Raw genomic sequence first — 21,415 nt, forward strand, 5'->3', positions numbered from 1 at the left:
TTGTGTTGGTTTCCAATGCTGAATGGTCACATAAACCGGAGCTTTTTCCAGTGTTGCAGCTCTGCACCAATCTCCACTACATCATGTTTATCTTCTGATTACTTAACTTTGATCATAATCTTTAGTGTCACAAGTAGGCTTGTATTAACACTGCAATGAAGTTACTTTGAAAATCCCCTCGTCGCCACATTCCGGCACCTGTTTGGGTACACGGAGGGAGAATACAGAATGTCCAATTCACCAAACAGCGCGTCTTTCGGGACTTGTGGGAGGAATCCGGAGCACCCGGAGGAAACCCACGCAGACACGGGGAGAACGTGCAGACTCCGCACAGACAGTGACCCAAGCCGGGAATCGAACCTGGGACCCTGGAGCTGTGAAGCAACAGTGCTACCGTGCCGCCAGGAGTATTTATAGCATTTCCTGTTTTTATTTGTTCTCCTTATTGTTCTTCTTATTCCTTTTCAATTGAATCTGTATATTTTTTATTCGTTTACGGGATGTGGGTATCGCTGATTAGTCCAGCATTTATTGTCCATCCCTGGTTGCCCTTTGGAAGGTGGGGGTGAGCTGCCTTCTTGAACCGCTACAGTCCTTCTGGTGTAGGTACACCCACAATGCTGTTAGGGAGGGAGTTCCAGGATGTTGCCCCAGTGACAGTGAAGGAACGGCGATATACTTCCCAGTCAGGGTGGTTGTTTATTCAGGAACCCCAGCTCTGGATGCCCAAATTATCTTCTTTTTAAAGCCCTCCCATTGTCCATTTACTGCTTCACCTGCTTTTTCCTGATTTAAATCCACGTACTGCATTTAGACCTCTTCCAGCTGAGTATATTTGTCTTTGATTGTTCCGTGCCCCTTTTCATAACTATTTTAGACCTAATGATAATGTGATCGCTATTTCCTCAATGCAACATGCTTCACCTTCCCCCTTCCATTTCCCCATAAACAGATAAACACCATCTCCTGCTTCAATGGGGTGGAAACGTACTTGACATGAAATATCTTCTGCACACATTCCAGGAGTTCCTCCACCGCTTTTCCCCTTTGCACTGTTGTCCCCCAATCTATTCCTGGATAATTGATGTGCTCTGTTATTAATGCTCTAATGTCCGCCTCCTCTCACATGAATATTTCCATACTTCTCTGATTTTAAAATCTTGAATTTCTTTGCAATTTTGTGCCTTTATCCTTTTTCCCAATATTGGTGCCTGTAATGTGCGAGGACGTGAGGGATGTGGGAGGTGCGGAGGATGGATATGGAGATCCGTAAGGCAGTTGCTGTGCATCAGTCAAACTGCGGTGAAGGAAAGGGTGTCCCATGAGCAGATTTTTTGGAAAGTAATGCTGATGGAATGGCCCTGAAGGGAACTGAATTGCCAAAGTGAAAGTTGCTGAATTGTAACCACTCTGAACAAAACAGCACTCTCTCAGAGCTTATGACTGAGAAATAGTTTAAAAACAGTTTATGCAAAATAATCATGTTTTATTTGCTTCCATGTTAGGTTAATGTTGTAACCAAAAGCTTATTCAGCAAATACGTCTAAGTATGTTTGTAAAGGTGACCACAAGTTTCTGGGTGAGCAGACAAATTGTTAACATTTGCAGCTCACGTTATCTGTAACTAACAGCAGTCTGTGAGAACATGGACATCAGTTAGAGATATATGTTCTGAACTCCGGGAAGTTGGAGGTAATGGGTGCGTAAACTGCGACAAGCTCTATCAAGATCGTGGGAAATAGAGATATAAAGACACATCTTGCAGAATGAAGGCAGTCACCCGGGAGTTTGAGCAACAATGTATGTAACTTCTGTGGCAAAACGCCCTTTGTGATCTTGATGTTTGGCCGTTGGTACGTAACATTTAACTTTTAATAAACTGCAAATTGACTCTGTGTATAAGAACTCATTTTTGGCATGAAGGCAGTGCAGTATTACAAATACACCTTTATTTGTCTGAGTGTTGCTTTAAGAGAGTTAAGACTGTGGCGGTGTGCAGTGTGAACAGAGTTGAAAGAGTGAGTGATCCAACGGATTGGAGGGTAGCTAATGCAACTCCACTTTTTAAAAAAGGGAGGGAGAGGGAAAACGCAGAATTATAGACCGGTTAGCCTGACAGCGGTGGTGGGGAAAATGCTGGAGTCAGTTATTAAGGCTGTAATAACTGAGCATTTGGAAAGTGGGGACAGAATCGCTCCCAGTCAGCAGGGATTCACTAAAGGGAATCATGCTTGACAAATCTTCTGGAATTTTTTGAGGATGTGACCAGCAGAGTGGACAGGGGTGAACCAGTGGATGTTGTGTATCTGGACTTTCAAAAGGGTTTTAACAAGGTCCCACACAAGCGATTAGTCAGCAAAATTAAAGCTCATGGTATTGGGGGGAATGTATTGACGTGGATAGAGAACTGGTTGGCAGACAGGAAGCAGAGATTGGGAATACACGGGTCCTTTTCAGAGTGGCAGGCAGTGACCAGTGGGGTACCGCAGGGTTCAGTGCTGGGACCCCAGCTCTTCACAATATACATTAATGATTTGGACGAAGGAATTGCAATATCTCCAAATTTGCAGACGACACTAAGCTGGGTGGCAGTGTGTGCTGTGAGGAGGGTGCAGAGAGGCTGCAGGGTGACTTGGGCAGGCTGGCTGAGTGGGCAAACACTTGGCCAATGCAATATAATGTGGGTAAATGTGAGGTTATCCACTTTGGTGGCAAAAACAGGAAGGCAGATTATCTGAATTTAGGAAAAGGGGAAGTGTAACGAGACCTGGTGTGAAGGTGGAACAGTCGCTGAAGGTTGGCGTGCGGGTACAGCAGGCGGTGAGGGGACTAATGGCACGCTGGCCTTCATAGCGAGAGGATCGGAGTATCGGGGTAGGGATGTCTTGCTGCAGTGAGACAGGGCCTTGGTGAGGCCACACCTTGAGTATTGTGGCAGTCCTGGTCTCCTAGTTTGAGGAAGGACATTCTTGCTGTTGAGGGTGTCCAGCGAAGGTTCACCAGACTAATCCCCGGGATGGCAGGACTGACATATGGGGAAAGACTGGATGGACTGGGCTTGCACTGACTGGAGTTTAGAAGAATGAGAGGGAATCTGATAGAAACATCTAAAATCCTGATGGGACTGGGCAGGCTGGATGCGGGAAGAATGTCCCCGATGTCGGGGACGTCGAGAACTAGGGATCACAGCCTGAGAATAAGGGGTCAGCCATTCAGGACTGGGATGAGGAGGAACTTCTCTCAGGGAGTTGTGAAGTTGTGGAATTCTCTCCCACAGAAAGCTGCTGGGGCCGGTTCACTGGATATATTCCAGAGGGAGCTGGGTGTGGGCCCTTGCGGCTAAACGGGTTCCAGGGGTACGGAGAGGAAGCGGGAGTGGGGTACTGAATTTGCCATGATCGGCTACGATCATATTGAATGGGGGAGCAGGCTCGAAGGGCCAAATGGCCTCCTCCTGCACCTCTTTTCTAAGTTTCTATGTTTCAAAATGCTGCTGATGTGGTTTTTCCAGCATTTTCTGATTGACATACTCGGCTGGCTTGGTTCATAAAAGCAAATGAAATGAAATGAAAATCGCTTATTGTCACAAGTAGGCTTCAAATGAAGTTACTGTGAAAAGCCCCTAGTCGCCACATTCCGGCGCCTGTTCGGGGAGGCTGTACGGGAATTGAACCGCGCTGCTGGCCTGCCTTGGTCTGCTTTCAAAGCCAGCGATTTAGCCCTGTGTGCTAAACCAGCTAACCCAGCGGATGCAGTTGACTGCAGACTGGAGAGTTTTCAATTCCTGCCAGCAAAGCTTGGCAATTTTCATTGGAGACGTTTCACACCTTTTTCCCTGACTGCAGGCTTCCCTTGTTGGTACACACAGCATCGGACTGATCACAACGCCGTCACAAAACAATCCAGGTAATGGTGAGAACAGCATCGTGATAAATTGTAGTTGGAGAGTTCAGTGGAAGAACTCTGAAAGAAACCGCACAGGAATTTCCTGGAAGCCCAGTTGTTTACACATTGACACAAGATTTTTACAAAGAGGAGAACCAATAGATGCCAGTCAGCATAAACAGGAAACCTCAATGAGCCTTCCAAAAAATGTGCAAGAGATTTGCAAATCACCCTGAGGAAATTGTTGGGTATACCCGATTACAGCAGGTCACTGGTATGAATTTACGATAAATAAATAATCTTTCACTGACTGATGCCAATCCACTTGTGCCCTATCCCTTGAAATACCTGTTGCTGTTTGCTCTTGTTCTTTATGATCCATGACCTCAATTCCCTCGCATGTTCCCCGTCTCAATTTCTCTGATTGGACCGTGGCCTTTAGCTGTCGTACCTTTTCCTTGATCTCCAGCTTTTGTGTCTGTTCAGTTAGTCCGTCTGACTATTTCCTCGCAAGTCTGACCTCAGTTGACCCAGTAGATGTGAAATTCCTGCCAAACCAAACGATGCTCCGATTTCCCTCGTCAATAAATGGTAGCCTGAGGTTACTGTGCTTACGAACGTAGGAGTACACCTACTGACTCACTTGGCTGATTATGGCTGAACCGATTACAGTTTCGACCCCACACTGCCGAAAACCATGGAAAGGAAATGATCAAGGTTCAAGAACAAAGAACAAAGAAAAGTACAGCCTCCCTGTTATTTGTGATATATATAAATGATTTGGAATGAGAATGTAGGAGGCATGGTTAGTAAGTTTGCAGATGACAGCAAGATTGGTGGCATAGTGGATAGTGAAGAAGGTGATCGAGGATTGCAACAGGATCTTGACCAATTGGGCCAAGGGGCCGATGAATGGCAGATGGAGTTTAATTTGGATAAATGTGAGGTGGTGCAGTTTGGGAGATCAAATCAGGGCAGGACCTACTCAGTTAATGGTAGGGAGTTGGGGAGAGTTACAGAACAAAGAGATCTAGGGGTACAGGTTCATAGCTCCTTTTCGTTTAAGAAAATATTTTATTGAAGTATTTGTAACTTTCACAGTTTAACAAATTTACCAAATTAACATTTGAAGCAATCTAGCAGCCCGACGCACGCAACCACACCACAATAACACCCTCCCGCCCTAGCTCCTAACCACATCACAATAACACCCTCCTGCCCTAGCTCCTAACTACCTCACGCAACCATATCACAATAACATACCTAACAACCCTCCCGCCCTAGCTCCTAACTACCGCACGCAACCACATCACAATAACACCCTCCCGCCCTAGCTCCTAACTACCTCACGCAACCACATCACAATAACACCCTCCCGCTCTAGCTCCTAACTACCTCACGCAACCACATCACAATAACACCCTCCCGCCCTAGCTCCTAACTACCTCACGCAACCACATCACAATAACACCCTCCCGCCCTAGCTCCTAACTACCGCACGCAACCACATCACAATAACACCCTCCCGCCCTAGCTCCTAACTACCTCACGCAACCACATCACAATAACACCCTCCCGCCCTAGCTCCTAACTACCTCACGCAACCACATCACAATAACAATCCCAACCCCCCTCCCGCCCTAGCTCCTAACTAACTCACACAACCACATCACAATAACATACCCAACCACCCTCCCGCCCTCGCTCCTAACTACCGCACGCAACCACATCTCAATAACATACCCAACTCCTTCCCGCACTAGCTCCTAACTACCTCACACAACCACATCACAATAACATACCCAACCCCCCTCCCGCCCTAGCTCCTAACTACCTCACGCAGCGACATCACAATAACATACCCAACCCCAATCCCGCCCTAGCTCCTAACTACCTCACGCAACCACATCACAATAACACCCTCCCGCCCTAGCTCCTAACTACCTCACGCAACCACATCACAATAACATACCCAACCCCCTCCCGCCCTAGCTCCTAACTACCGCACGCAACCACATCACAATAACACCCTCCCACCCTAGCTCCTAACTACCTCACGCAACCACATCACAATAACATACCCAACAACCCTCCCGCCCTAGCTCCTAACTACCTCACGCAACCACATTGCAATAACATACCCAACCCCCTCCCGCCCTAGCTCCTAACTGCCTCACGCAACCACATCACAATAACACCCTCCCACCCTAGCTCCTAACTACCTCACGCAACCACATCGCAATAACATACCCAACAACCCTCCCGCCCTAGCTCCTAACTACCGCACGCAACCACATCACAATAACACCCTCCCGCCCTAGCTCCTAACTACCTCACGCAACCACATCACAATAACATACCCAACCCCAAACCCGCCCTAGCTCCTAACTACCTCACGCAGCGATATCACAATAACCCCCTCCCGCCCTAGCTCCTAACTGCCTCACGCAACCACATCGCAATAACATACCCAACAACCCTCCCGCCCTAGCTCCTAACTACCGCACGCAACCACATCACAATAACACCCTCCCGCCCTAGCTCCTAACTACCTCACGCAACCACATCGCAATAACATACCCAACCCCCTCCCGCCCTAGCTCCTAACTACCTCACGCAACCACATCACAATAACATACCCAACCCCCTCCCGCCCTAGCTCCTAACTACCTCACGCAGCGACATCACAATAACACCCTCCCGCCCTAGCTCCTAACTACCTCACGCAGCGACATCACAATAACATACCCAACCCCCTCCTGCCCTAGCTCCTAACGACCTCTATATTAGATTCTCTGTGTTTATTTTACACTGCCGTGCCTCCCATTTTCTCCCCCCCCCCCCCCCCGCTGATGTTCAGTTTTCCTTAAAGAAGTCGATGACCGGCTGCCACCTCCGAGCGAAGCCCTGAATTGAACCTCTCAAGGCGAACGTAATCTTCTCCAGCCTGAGGAACCTTGCCATGTCACTAACCCACACTCCTGACTTCGGAGCTCCGGGTCCCTCCATCCCAGCAAATTCCGTCTCCGGGCCACCAGGGAGGAGAAGGCCAGAACATTAGCCTCAGTCCCCCGCCCCCCCTCCGAGCCCCCAGATCTTCCGATATCCCAAATATTGCCATTTCTGGACTCGGAGTCACCCTCCCTTCCAGGACCTCTGGCATGACGTCCGCAAATCCCTGCCAGAATCCCCTCAACTTCGGACACGCCCAGAACATATGCACATGATTCGCCGGGCTATGTTTATAGCTCCTTGAAGGTGGAGTCGCAGGTGGACAGGGTGGTGAAGAAGGCATTCAGCATGCTAGGTTTTATTGGTCAGAATATTGAATGCAGGAGTTGGGACGTCTTGTTGAGGTTGTAAAAGACATTGGTAAGACCACACATGGAACACTGTGTTCAGTTCTGGTCACCCTATTATAGGAAGGATATTGTTAAACTGGAAAGAGTGCAGAAGAGATTTACGAGGATGCTACTAGGACTTGATGGTCTGAGTTATAAGGAGAGGCTGGATAGTCTGGGACTTTATTCCCTGGAGCGTAGGAGGCTTAGGGGGGAACTTATAGAGGTCTATAAAATAATGAGGGGCATCGATAAGGTAGACAGTCCACATCTTTTCCCAAAGGCAGAGGAGTCTAGAACTTGAGGGTTTAAGGTGGAGAGGTGAGAGGGGAGAGATACAAAAGAGACCAGAGGGGAATTCCTTCACACAGAGGGTGGTGAACATCTGGAACGAGCTGCCAGAGGCAGTGGTAGAGGCGGGTACAATTTTGTCCTTTAAGAAACAGTTAGACAGTTACATGGGCAGGATGGGTATAGAGGGATATGGGCCAAAAGCGGGCAAGTGGGACTCGCTTAGTGATAGAAACTGGGCGGCATGGACAAGCTGGGCAGAAGGGCCTGTTTCCGTGCTGTAAACATCTCTGACTCTATGACTCGAAGCCTGTTCCAATCATGATGCCTGAACTAAGAAAAACCCTTCTGCCCTCACTCGGTCCGTATCCCTCTATTTCCTCCCTATTCATGGACCCATCCAGATGCCTCTTAAATGTTGCTAATGTGCTGCTTCCACCACATCCTCTGACAGCGTGTTCCAGGCACCACTCTCTGTGTGAAAAACGTACCCCGCACATCTCCCTTAAACTTTCCCCCTCTCACCTTGAACCTGTGCCCTGTGTAATTGACACTTCCATCCTTGGAAAAAGCCTCTGACTATCCACCCTGTCTATGCCTCCCATAATCTTGTAGACGTCTATCAGGTCTCCCCTCAGCCTCCGTCTTTCCAGTGAAAACAACCTCTCCTCATAGTTTATTCAACCTCTCCTCATAGCCAACACCCTCGAGACCAGGCAACATCCTGGTGAACCTTCTTTGCACTCTCTCCAAAGCTTCCATGGCCTTCTGACAATGTGGTGACCAGTACCGCAAGCAACACTCCAAATGCGGCCTAACCAAGGTTTTAAATAGCTGCAAGATGATTTCCCAACTCCTGTACTTAATGCCCCGGCTGATGAATGCAAGCATGCCATATGCCTTCTTAATCATCTTGGCCACCTGTGTTGGAACTTTTAGGCAACTGTGGACCTGCACGCCCAGATCCCTCTGTATGTTGATGTCCCTCAGGGTTCTGCCATTTACAGTATAAAAGGCACCTTCCCATGCAATCGCAGAAGGTGTAACACCTGCTCCTTTACCTCTTCCACGCTTAATATCCCAGGTCCAAAACACTCATTCCAGGTTAAGCAGCGCTTCACTTGCACCTCTTCCAATTTGGTTGATTGCATTCGCTGCTCCCAATGTGGTCCCCTCTATATCGGAGAGACCAAACGCAGACTGGGTGATCGCTTTGCTGAGCATCTTCGGTCTGTGCGCATTCAGGACCCTGACCTTCCCGCTGCTTGCTATTTTAACACAAGACCTTGCTCCCATGTCCACATGTCTGTCCTTGGCCTGCTGCAGCGTTCCAGTGAAGCTCAACGCAAACTGGAGGAGGAACATCTCATCTTCCGGTGAGGCCTTCTGGTCTCAACATCGAATTCAACAACTTCAGATCCACTTCGACCCATTTGCTTTCATCCCATTTCATTTTAACTGTTTTTTACCATTTCTTTCTCTCTTGCCTTTCATTATATATATTCACCCGCCCATCTTAATAATAATATAATAATCGCTTATTGTCGTACGTAGGCTTCAATGACGTTACTGTGAAAAGCCCCTAGTTGCCACATTCCGGCGCCTGTTCGTGGAGGCTGTTACGGGAATTGAACCCGCGCTGCTGGCATTGTTCTGCATTACAAGCCAGCTGTTTAACCCACTGTGCTAAACCAGCCCCAATTCACCTTTTGTTACCCTTTCTCCCCTTTGCTTCCCCCTTCCCCTCCCCCACATCTACAGTTCACCCTCGGATGTTAGTTTCTCTGCTGTTTGGCCTTTAACACCTTTTGTTCTCTCTGGGGACTGCCATTCGCTCTCTTTCCCCAGGGTTACTGTGGCCATTAGCACCCGGTTTCCCTGGGTTTCTGTGGCTATGACTCATCTTTCATTCTCACTCCACAGTGTAAATATTTCCCACTTTCTCTGCCTGTTAGCTTTGACAATGGGGCATCTGGACTCGAAACGTTTGCTCTTTTCTCTCCCTACAGATGCTGCCAGACTTGCTGAGATTTTCCAGCATTTTCCTTTTGACTCCTAAGTCCCTTTGTTCCTCTGATTTCCGAAGCCTTTCCCCATTTAGAAAATAGTCTATGCCTCTATTCTTCCGACCAAAGTGCATAACCTCACACTTTCCACACTGTATTCCATCTGCAACTTCATTGCCCACTCTCCTAGCCTGTCCAAATCCTTCTGCAGCCCCCTTGCTTCCTCAATACTACCTGTCCCTCGACAGATCTTTGTATCATCTGCAAACATAGCAACATTGCCTTCAGTACCTTCCTCCAGGTCATTTTGTTTTAATTTTTAGAGTACTCAATTCATTTTTCCCAATTAAGGGGCAATTTAGCGAGGCCAATCCACCTACCCTGCACATCTTTGGGTTGTGGGGGCGAAACCCACGCAAACACGGGGCAGCACAGTAGCACAGTGGTTAGCACTATGGCTTCACAGCGTCAGGGTCCCAGGTTCGATTCCCGCTCGGGTCACTGTCTGTGCGGAGTCTGCACGTTCTCCCCGTGTGTGCGTGGGTTTCCTCCGGGTGCTCCGGTTTCCTCCCACAGTCCAAAGATGTGCAGGTTAGGTGGATTGGTCGTGATAAATTGCCGTTACGTTAGATGGGGTTGCTGGGTTACGGGGATAGGGTGGAGGTGTGGGCTTAGGTAAGGTGCCCTTTCCAAGAGCTGTTGCAGACTCGATGGGCCGAATGGCCTCGTTTTGCACAGTAAATTCTATGATGCAAACAAGGGGAGAATGTGCAAAGTCCACAGGAACAGTGACCCAGAGCCGGGATCGAACCTGGGACCTTGGCGCAGGGAGGCAGCCGTGCTAACCACTGTGCCGCCGTGCACCCCCATCTTCCAGATCATTAATGTATATTGTGAACAGCTGTGGGCCCAACAAAAGAGAAGGAAGGGGGGAATATCCGGCCAAGGGTGAAGGGGGAGGGGAGGGGAGGGGGGAATGGAGTAAGAAGGGGTAGCCAACCACAACAGAAAAGAAAGAAGAGCTGCGGGGGGGGGGGGGGGGAGACGAGGGAACACAAACTGGGAGGAGAGCACGGGAAACGACAACGACCATAATGAACAGAGCAGGGCAGCAGCGAGTAAGGAAGTACAGGGGGAGGGAACGGCGGGGGCCGAGGTGGGGGAACGGCGGGGGCCGAGGTGGGGGAACGGCGGGGGCCGAGGTGGGGGAACGACGGGGGCCGAGGTGGGGGAACGACGGGGGCCGAGGTGGGGGCAGACACACAACAACAGTGAAGACCGACGGAGAAGCAAGCTCAGGCACCCCTCCACCCAGTTCTGTTGTGTATTGCCGGTGTTGAATGTAGTCTCTTTGTTAAACCCAACCCCTCCAAAAGACATGTATAATGTAATGGTCTCTCCAATGCTTCTATGTATATCTCCCCAGATTTTACTTGCCCACCCCTTGGCTTTTTATTTCTGTGTTTTTTAAAATCTATATCGTGATTTTTGTTTTTATTGCTCTTTTTTGCTTCTCTTTGTGTAAATATACCATGTGCAAAAAAACCCAGTAAATAACATTTAAAAAAATAGCTGTGTCCCAACACTATTCATCGGCTGCCATCCTGAAAAAGACCCCTTTATCCCCACTCTCTGCCTTCTGCCTGTCAGCCAACCCTCTAACCATGACAGGATCTCACCCTCAACACTCTGAGCTCTTATCCTTTAATAATAATAATATTTATTGTCACAAGCGGGCTTACATTGACACTGCAATGAAGTTACTGTGAAAAGCCCCTAGTCGCCACATTCCGGCGCCTGTTCGGGTACACAGAGGGCGAATTCAGAATGTCCAATTCACCTAACGTCACGTCTTTCGGGACTTGTGGGAGGAAACCGGAGCGCCCGGAGGAAACCCACGCAGACACGGGGAGAACGTGCAGACTCCGCGCAGACAGTGACTCAAGCCGGGAATCTAACCTGGGACCCTGGCGCAGTGAAGCAACAGCGCTAACCACTGTGCTACCATGCTGCCTCCTGTACTGCACCTTGTCAAAGGCCTTCTGAAAATCTAAATAAATCGGATCCGCTGGTTCTCCTTTGTCTAGCTTCCTTGTTACCTCCTCCAAGAACTCGAACAGGTTTGTCAGACACAACCTCCCCTTGACGAAGCCGTGCTGACTCAGTCCTATTTTACCATGCACTTCCAAGCACTCCGCGATCTCATCTTTAATAACAGACTCTAAAATCTTACCAATGACCGAAGTCAGGCTAACCGCCCTATAATTTCCCATCTTCTGCCTCCCTCCCTTCTTAAACAGGGGTGTTACATTTGCCACCTTCCAGTCCTCTGGGACCCTTCCTGCCTCCAGTGATTCCTGAAAGATCATCACCAATGTCTCTACAATCTCCTCAGCTATCTCTTTTAGGACCCTGGGGTGTAGTCCATCTGGTCCAGGTGATTTATCCACCTTTTGACCTTTCAGTTTCCCCAGAACCTTCTCCTTAGTAATGGTCACTGCACTCACCTCTGCCCCCTGGTTCTCCTGGAGCTCTGGCATCCCACTGGTGTCTTCCACCATGAAGACTGATGCAAAGTAACTATTCAGTTCCTCTGTCATTTCTTTGTTTCCTATTATTACCTCTCCAGCCTCATTTCCAGTGGTCCAATGTCTATTCTTGCCTCTCTCTTACCTTTCGTATATTGAAAAAAACTCTTGCTATCTTCTTTGATATTACTAGCTAGCTTACACTCTTATTTCATCTTCTACCCCCTTATTGCTTTTTTGGTTGTCTTCTGCTCGCTTTTAAAGGCTTCCCAATCCTCTGGTTTCCCACTAACACTCGCCACTTTGTATGCTTTTTCTTTTGCATTTATGCTGACTTTCCTCGTCAGCCATGGATGCCTCATCTTCCCCTTAATGTGTTTCCTCCTCCTTGGGATGAATTTCTGTTGTGCCTCCCGAATAATTCCTGCCATTTCTGTTTAACTGCATTCCCTGCTAGTTGCCTTTTCCAATCAACTCTGGCCAGCTCCTCCCTCATGTCATTGTAGTTACCCTTATTTAATTGCAATACCGTTACATCTGATTGCAGCTTCTCCCTCAAACTGCAGGGTAAATTCTATCATATTGTGGGCACTGCTCCCTAAGGGTTCCTTCACCTTAAGTTCCCTAATCAAGTCTGCCTCATTACACATCACCAAATCCAGAATTGCCTGTTCCCTAGTGGGCTCTGTCACAAGCTGCTCCATACTTTCTGTTCTATTACGTGGTCCGGAAACTTTACTAACCCCTCCTGAGCCCCCGGTCCCTTTGACTAGTTTAAAGTGTGTCGAGGACTGTGGACCAAAGAAGACAATACGGGTATTTCCCCAATCGGAAACTCTGGCTCAACCAAAGGGTTCACTCCCGGCTGACGTTCCGGACAGAGGCGTTCAAGTCTAGTGACCCTGACCTATATAAGAAATCCAGGTGCGACGTACGGAAAGCCATCAGGGATGCAAAAGGCAGTACCGCATCAAACTAGAGACCCAGGCCAACGACACTAACCCTGTCTATGGCAGGGCCTACACAAGATCACAGGCTACAAAGCAAGGCCAGGCGGAATATCTGGGACTGGAGCATCCCTACCCGATGATCTGAACAAGTTCTATGCCCGCTATGAGCAGTCAGCCAATGTATCAGTGCCACCCGCCCCAACAGCCCTGGACACACCCATACCCACTATTACACCCTCAGAGGTAAGAGCTGTCTTCTTGAAAGTAAATCCGCGGAAAGCGATGGGTCCCGACGGAGTCCCTGGGCGAGCACTCAGAGCCTGCGCTGACCAGCTGGCGAGTGTACTCGCAGATATCTTCACCACCTCACTCTCCACTCTGAGGTCCCCACCTGTGGATACAGAACTGGCTAGGTCATAGAAGGCAGAGAGTAGCAATGGAAGGATGCTTTTCTAATTGGAGGGCTGTGACTCGTGGTGTTCCACAGGGATCAGTGCTGGGACCTTTGCTCTTTGTAGTATATATAAATGATTTGGAGGAAAATGTAACTGGTCTGATTAGTAAGTTTGCAGACGACACAAAGGTTGGTGGAATTGCGGATAGCGATGAGGACTGTCAGAGGATACAGCAGGATTTAGATTGTTTGGAGACTTGGGCGGAGAGATGGCAGATGGAGTTTAATCCGGACAAATGTGAGGTAATGCATTTTGGAAGGTCTAATGTGGGTAGTGAATGGTAGAACCCTCAAGTGTATTGAAAGTCAGAGAGATCTAGGTGTACAGGTCCACAGGTCACTGAAAGGGGCAACACAGGTGGAGAAGGTAGTCAAGAAGGCATACGGCATGCTTGCCTTCATTGGCCGGGGCATTGATTATAAGAATCGGCAAGTCATGTTGCAGCTGTGTAGAACCTTAGTTAGGCCACACTTGGAGTATCGTGTTCAATTCTGGTCGCCACACTACCAGAAGGATGTGGAGGCTTTAGAGAGGGTGCAGAAGAGATTTACCAGAAAGTTGCCTGGTATGGAGGGCATTAGTTATGAGGAGCGGTTGAATAAACTCGGTTTGTTCTCACTGGAACAACGGAGTTTGAGGGGCAACCTGATAGAGGTCTACAGAATTATGAGGGGCATAGACAGAGTGGATAGTCAGAGGCTTTTCCCCAGGGTAGAGGGGTCAATTACTAGGGGGCATAGATTTAAGGTGCGAGCGGCAAGATTTAGAGTAGATGTACGAGGCAAGTTTTTTACACAGAGGGTAGTGGGTGCCTGGAACCCGCTGCCGGAGGAGATGGTGGAAGCAGGGACGATAGTGACGTTTAAGGGGCATCTTGACAAATACATGAATAGGATGGGAATAGAGGGATACGGACCCAGGAAGTGTAGAAGATTGTAGTTTAGTCGGGCAGCATGGTCGGCACGGCCTTGGAGGTCCGTAGGGCCTGTTCCTGTGCTGTACTTTTCTTTGTTCTTTGTTCTCCTTCAAGAAGGCCACCATAATACCAGTACCAAAGAAGAACAAGGTAGCCTGCCTCAACGACTACCCACCGGTGTCCCTGACGTCTGTTATCATGATATGCTTCAAGCGGCTAGTCATGAGATGGATCACTGCCAGCCTCCCAGACGGTCTCAATCCATTGCAGTTCTGTCATGTGAGGGTACCTTTAAGAAATGGATGTTTAAGCAATGTACCTTTAGGAAATGCAGTGATGTCAGAGTGTGGGTGGAGCTTGGTTTTAGTTCAGCCATTTTGAAGTTTAGTTTCAGTTTGAAAAGAGCTTGGGGTGTGTCTGTGTTTTGCAGTGAGCTGGATTTGCTGTGATCTCTGCCATGAAAGACTATCTCTGGATCATTTGGGTGATTTAAACTCGTAATAGTAAAGCCTTTAACCTGATGTGTTTCTGGTTAAAGGTGTTAAGTCTCATGGATGTTGAAAGGAATAACTGAAGGATTATTTAGTGTTGTAATATTTTCGGAGTTATCTTTGAAGTAAGGGGTGTTAAGAGATCCAATGTTTTTTAAGAGGTTAAGTTGAGTTCATGGAATAAACATTGTTTTGTGTTTAAAAACCCACGAGTCCATAATTGTAATCCCACTCCAAGGGAACAAGCTGTGTGCTCGGAAAAGCAACAAATACATTAAAGGGGAGGTTGGTTGAACTCAATGATACATTTTGGAGTTTTGAAAACGCCTCCCCATAACAGTTCGCCTATCACCGCAACGGGTCCACAGCAGATGCTATCTCCCTGGCTCTACAATCAACACTCGAACACCTCGACAACAAGGACACCTACGTCAGATTGCTGTTCATAGACTACAGCTCTGCCTTCAACACCATTATCCCAATGTGGTAGTCTGTGTAGAGGTATTACGGTACCTGGTAATGCTGGAACACCATTGGTAGTTATTGTATGTTCCTATTGGTCAAGCTGTATGGTAGCTCCGCCCTGTTAGGCGGGGTATAAGAGCCCGTGCCGCCCCAGCAGCCTTCATTCTGTACCTGAGCTGCTGGGGGAAACATCTAGCTTATTAAAGCCTTCAGTTGGACTACAACCTCTACCTCTATACGTAACACCTCTACATAGACTACCACATTCACCCCCTGTTAAAAAAAGAGTCCGGCGGGGCGGGGGGTGGTGGCCTGACATTACAGCATGGTAACATGGTAGAAATTATAGTTATGGAGATACCGTAATACCTCCGTACAGCGTTTTGTAACTCTTTACAATTCTATTTACTATTTATGATTCATGATTAACTCTTTTTTTAACAGAGACCTTCCCCAGGGTGGAAATGGCTGTCACGAGGGGACATAATTTTAAGGTGACTGGAGGAAGGTATAGGGGAGATGTCAGAGGTTCTTTACACAGAGAGTGGTGGGTGTGTGGAACGCACTGCCAGCAGAGGTGGTGGAGTCAGAGTCATTCGGGACATTGAAGCGACTCTTGGACAGGCACATGGACAGCAGTAAATTGAAGGGGTGTAGGTTGGTTGATCTTAGATTAGGATAAATGGTCGGCACAACATCGTGGGCCGAAGGGCCTGTACTGTGCTGTACTGTTCTTTGTTCTATGTTCTACCTAGAATAACGTCGCTATCTGATTGGCATCTGCAAAGTTGTATCCCTGCTATGACCTCTGAATGTGACTCGCAACATCTTGGCCCTCGTCAACTCCATTCCCTTCAGCATCTTCCACAACAAAGACAACACCTCAGCCATCCATGCTTCCCTCAGCCAAGATATCACCTGTTTATAATGCAGGTGAGGTGGGAGTGACTGTCCTTGGCATCCAGGCAGCATTTAACCGAGTGTGGCATCAAGGAGCCCGAGCTAAACTGGGTCAATGGGAATCAGGGGGAAAACTCTCCGCTGGTTGGGGTCATACCCGGCACAAAGGAAGGTGGTTGTGGTGGTTGGAGGTCAATTATCTCAGCTCCAGGACATCACTGCAGGAGTTCCTCAGGGTCGTGTCCTCGGCCCAACCATCTTCAGCTGCTTCATCAATGACCTCCCTTCCATCAGAAGGTCAGAAGTGGGGTTGTTTGTGGATGACTGCACAATGTTCAGCTCCATTCGTGACGACTCAGACATTGGTCCCTGTCCAAATGCAGCAAGACCTGGACAATATCCAGGCTCGGGGCTGACAAGTGGCAAGTTACACTTGCGTTAGACAAGTGCCAGGCAATGACCATCTCCTACAATAGAGGGTCTAACCCCACCCCTTGACATTCAATGGCATTGCCATCGCTGAATCCCCTAAATCAACATCCAACCATATAAATACTGTGGCTACCAGGTCAGACGCTAGGAACCCTGTGACGAATAACTCACCTCCTGACTCCAAAGCCTGTCCACCATCTACAAGGCACAAGTCAGGAGTGTGATGGAATACTCTCCACTTGCCTGGATGAGCGCAGCTCCAACAACACTCAAGAAGCTCAACACCATCCAGGACAAAGCAGCCCCGCTTGATTGCTCCCCTTCCACAAACAGTCACTCCCTCCACCACCGACGCACAGTGGCAGCCGTGTGTACCGTCTACAAGATGCACTGCAGCAACTCACCAAGGCTCCTTAGACAGCACCTTCCAAACCCACCACCACTGCCATCTAGAAGGACAAGAGCAGCAGATACCTGGGAACCCCACCACCTGGAGGTTCCCCTCCAAACATTATTGCTTCACAGCTCCAGGGTCCCGGGTTCGATTCCCCGCTGGGTCACTGTCTGTGTGGAGTCTGCACGTTCTCCCCGTGTCTGTGTGGGTTTCCTCCGGGTGCTCCGGTTTCCTCCCACAAGTCCCGTTGGGTAATTTGGACATTCTGAATTCTCCCTCCGTGTGCCCCGAACAGGCGCCGGAATGTGGCGACTCGGGGATTTTCAGTTAGTCCATTGCAATGTTAATGAAAGCCTCCTTGTGACAATAAATTATTCTTAAGTCACTCACCATCCTTACTTGGAAATATGAAAAATTAATGAAATGAAAAAATGAAAATGAAAATTGCTTATTGTCACAAGTAGGCTTCAAATGAAGTTACTGTGAAAAGCCCCTAGTCGCCACATTCCGGCGCCTGTTTGGGGAGGCTGGTACGGGAATTGAACCATGCTGCTGGCCTGCCTTGGTCTGCTTTCAAAGCCAGCGATTTAGCCCTGTGCTAAACAGCCCCTTTTTTTGTCAAAATATCGCCGTTCCTTCACTGTCGCTGGGGCAACATCCTGGAACTCCCTCCCTAACAGCACAGTGGGTGTACTTACACCTCAGGGACTGAAAATGTTCAAGAATGCAGCTCACCACTACCTTCTGAAGGGTAACTAGGGATGGGCAATAAATGCTGGACTAATCAACGATACCCACATGATATAACTTGGCTTGATTCTCAATTCCTGATCAATATTTTGTTTCTTTCAGGAATGGACATCGCGAGAAGTTTCTCCTTCAGTGGAGTTGATTTGTTCACCGATGAAAATGATACTTATTTTGACAGCTTCAGCGGTGAAGATTATCCTTCCCTGGATTTTGACGCTCGCCCCTGTATCCTTGAAATTGATGACAACTGGATCAACACGGCACTGGCCGTTGTCTACAGCCTGGTGTGTTTCCTCGCTGTGACTGGGAACATGGTGGTAATGGTGGTTTTACTTTACAATCGACGCATAATGTCGTCCACAGACATCTACCTGCTTCACCTGGCAGTGGCCGATCTCCTATTCGCCGTGACCTTGCCCTTTTGGGCAGTGGATGCCACATCTGGCTGGGTGTTTGGTGATGCCATGTGTAAGATCATCAGCCTGTTACAGGAAGTTAACTTTTACAGTGGGATTCTGTTCCTGGCCTGTATCAGTGTCGACCGCTATCTGTCCATCGTCTACTCCGCACAGACATGCTGGAAGAAACAATTTGTAACTAAGCTGGTCTGTGTTGCTGTCTGGGTGTTGGCCATTCTTCTGTCTTTACCAATTCTGTACAAGGGCGAATATACTCCAGCTGGTATCAACACAACAATCTGTTATGAAATACTCAGTGTTGAACCAGCTGAACCATGGAGAGTTTTCACTAGGTTTTGGTGGAAGTTAATTATGTTCCTCGTTCCACTGGCTGTGATGATCTTCTGCTACAGTGCGGTGATTTGGAGGCTGTGTCAAACGAGGGGGTTCCAGAAACAGAAAGCCATGAAAGTCATCATCGCGGTGGTGCTGGCCTTCCTCATCTGTTGGCTCCCGCACAATATCACCGTGTTCATCGACACGTTGATGAGGAGCAAGTACATCCGAGAGACTTGTGACAGGCGACATCACGTTGACAGGGCTCTGACCGCAACCCAAACCTTGGGGTTCCTGCACTGCTGCATCAATCCAATCCTGTACGCATTCATCGGGGTGAAATTCAGGTGGATGGTCATCAACCTCTTGGCTGCAATTGGAATTGTCAAACCAAGCGAAGAGTCCAGGTTCGGGATATCTGTCTGCCCCTGCCCCGAATCTGGACTCACTTCAATCCCTCAGTAAGGTGCCAAATAATTGATAAAGGGCTGTGGACCATCAGGGGGCTTGTGATAAAGTTCCCCCGCAGGTAGCAAAATTAAAGATTTTGGGGGGGGATCAGAGGCTTGGATTAAGGATGGGTTAATAGGCAATAAACGGAGCATGGGAATAAATGGGTCATCCTCGCGCTGGCAGGCTGTGGCTTGCGGGTCCCCACACCCTCAAAATATCTATCAATGATTTGGATGCGGGAACCAAATGTAAAATTTCCGGGTTTGCGGATGGGAGGGATGTGTGTTTTGAGGAAGGTGCAAAGTGGCTTTCAAGAGAATTTGGACAGACTTAGTGAGGGGGCAAGCGCCCGCTAGATGGGATGCAATGTGGAAAAGTGTGAGCTAATCCACTCTGGTAGGGGGAATATTTGTGCTGATGATTTCTAAATGCCAGGTTAAGAGCTAATGTGCAGGTACAGCAAACGATGAGAAATGAGCCTTTCTGGTAAGAGGACACTGATGAAGACTTACCCTTTGGTTGAACCCAACACAGGTCCCTCACTTGTATTTGTAATTTTTTTTCCAATTACGGGGCAATTTAGCGTGGCCAATCCACCGACCCTGCGCCTCTTTGGGGTGTGGGGGTGAGACCCACGCAGACATGGGGAGGACGTGCAAACGCCACACGGACAGTGACCCGGGGCCGGGATCGAACACAGGTCCTCGGCACTGTGAGGCAGCAGTGCTAGCCACTGTGCCACCGGGGTCCCTCATTTGCGGCAATTGAATCATAGAAATATGCATAGAAGATCGGAGCAGGAGGAGGCCATTCAGCCCTTCCAGCCTTCTCTGCCATTCATTATCATCATGGCTGATCATCCAACTCAGTACCCAAGCCCACATCTCCACCCTATCCCACAACCCAGTAACCCCACCTAACCTTTTTGGACACTAAGGGCAATTTATCAAGGCCAATCCACCTAACCCGCACATCTTTGGACTGTGGGAGGAAACCGGAGCACCCGGAGGAAACCCACGCAGACACGGGGAGGACGTGCAGGCTCCGCACAGACAGTGACCCAAGCCGGGAATCGAACCTGGGACCCTGGAGCTGTGAAGCCACAGTGCTAACCACTGTGATAACGTGCCTTTTTGAGTATTTACTCAGTTCATTTTTGATATGTAGGATTGAATGAGCAGACCTTCAGTCAAAGTCTGCCAGATCATAACAAGCTGTGTTAAGATATTCTCCTCCTTAGTTCGGGTAATTTAACCTTGCCTCCTCTGTTTACTGACCCTCCTGAGTTAGAAATTATTCCCCTTATTTCCCCAATCAAAAACCCTCAACATCTCTGTTAAATCTCCCTTTAAACTTCTCTCCAACCAACCGCAGTCTCCTTGGCCTCCAGATCGCTGGCGCCGTTCTACATTATGCCCTCTTCTGCCTTTCCAAGGCCTTGACATCCTTGCTGTGCCCCTTAGAATTCGACACAATTGGGCGGCACGGTGGCACAGTGGTTAGCACTCACAGCGCCAGGGTCCCGGGTTCAATTCCGGCCTCGGGTGACTGTCTGTGCGGAGTCTGCGCGTTCTCCCCCCCCCCCCCCCCCCGTGTGCGTGGGTTTCCTCCGGGTGCTCCGGTTTCCTCCCCCAGTCCTAAGATGTGCAGGTTAGGTGGATTGGCCGCGATCAAGTGCGGGGTTACGGGATAGCGTGGAGGGAGTGGGCCTAGGTAGGATGCCCTTTTGGAGGGTCGTTGCTGGTTTGATGGGCCGATTGGTCTCCTCCTGCACTGCAGGGATTCTGCGGATAACGTGTAAAGCCAATTATTGAATTGGAGACAATTATGCAACCGTGGGCCATTTCTTTCTTGACATTAATCATAGAAATGTCGTTTTTCCACCTTTCCCCAGGTGACCGTGTGTGCCCAGTACTCCAAGTTATTCTGATTTATTTAGACTGGAACCCTCTACCATCAGCACTGTCACAAAGAGTCCTGCATCTAGGTGTCTTTTTTCTTGGAGGATGCTTAAACAGGACTGCCCCTGAATTGATTTTTTTTTAACCTTTTAGTCAAACTAAAGCCCTTCAGTGTGCATTGTCGTGTTGGGTGTTCCGATACACAAACGAACCAACACGGGTGTAGATGGTACAACTCTGTTTTATTATTCTGTACAATAACAACTGTTAACTTCTGGCTGTGGTTCGTACTTCACCAGCTAACCTGTGGACCCAGCCCTAGCACTATCTTAGTGAGGCACTCAGCACATGGTGTCTGTCTGAGTGGCACGCTGTGAGCTCTGTGCTCTGAGCTATCTCCTGGTAGAATGAGCAGGAACTGTGGTGTTCCCTGGTTTATAGTGCGTGTGCTCTCACTGGTGATTGGCTGCGATGTTGTGTGTGTGTTGGTTGGTCCGTTGATCTGTCCATCAGTGTGTGTGTG

At 48.7% G+C, this 21,415-nt stretch overlaps 2 protein-coding genes across 8 annotated transcripts in view; one reads left to right on the forward strand and one right to left on the reverse strand.

Annotated features, from left to right (window-relative positions):
• The window catches only part of tns1b (tensin 1b), a 1,628,779-nt gene that overhangs the window by 1,285,732 nt on the left and 321,632 nt on the right, over positions 1-21,415 (reverse strand). The window lies entirely within an intron of this gene.
• On the forward strand, positions 76-20,563 carry LOC140385902 (C-X-C chemokine receptor type 2-like). 2 transcript variants are annotated; one of them, XM_072468554.1, is made up of 2 exons: positions 76-1,853; positions 17,907-20,563. In XM_072468554.1, the coding sequence occupies exon 2, from the start codon at positions 17,909-17,911 to the stop codon at positions 19,001-19,003; it is 1,095 nt and encodes a 364-aa protein (XP_072324655.1). In that variant the 5' UTR covers positions 76-1,853; positions 17,907-17,908; the 3' UTR covers positions 19,004-20,563. The 2 variants fall into 2 exon arrangements, with proteins under 2 accessions (XP_072324655.1, XP_072324647.1); XM_072468546.1 differs by lacking the exon at positions 76-1,853 and adding an exon at positions 3,851-3,906.

The sequence above is a fragment of the Scyliorhinus torazame genome, chromosome 2 (genome assembly GCF_047496885.1).
Source record: "Scyliorhinus torazame isolate Kashiwa2021f chromosome 2, sScyTor2.1, whole genome shotgun sequence".
Taxonomy (NCBI): Eukaryota; Metazoa; Chordata; class Chondrichthyes; order Carcharhiniformes; family Scyliorhinidae; genus Scyliorhinus; species Scyliorhinus torazame.

Coding starts and splice junctions, on each gene's coding strand:
- LOC140385902 (XM_072468554.1), top strand. CDS start 17,909: ATGGACATCGCGAGAAGTTTCTCCTTCAGTGGAGTTGATTTGTTCACC.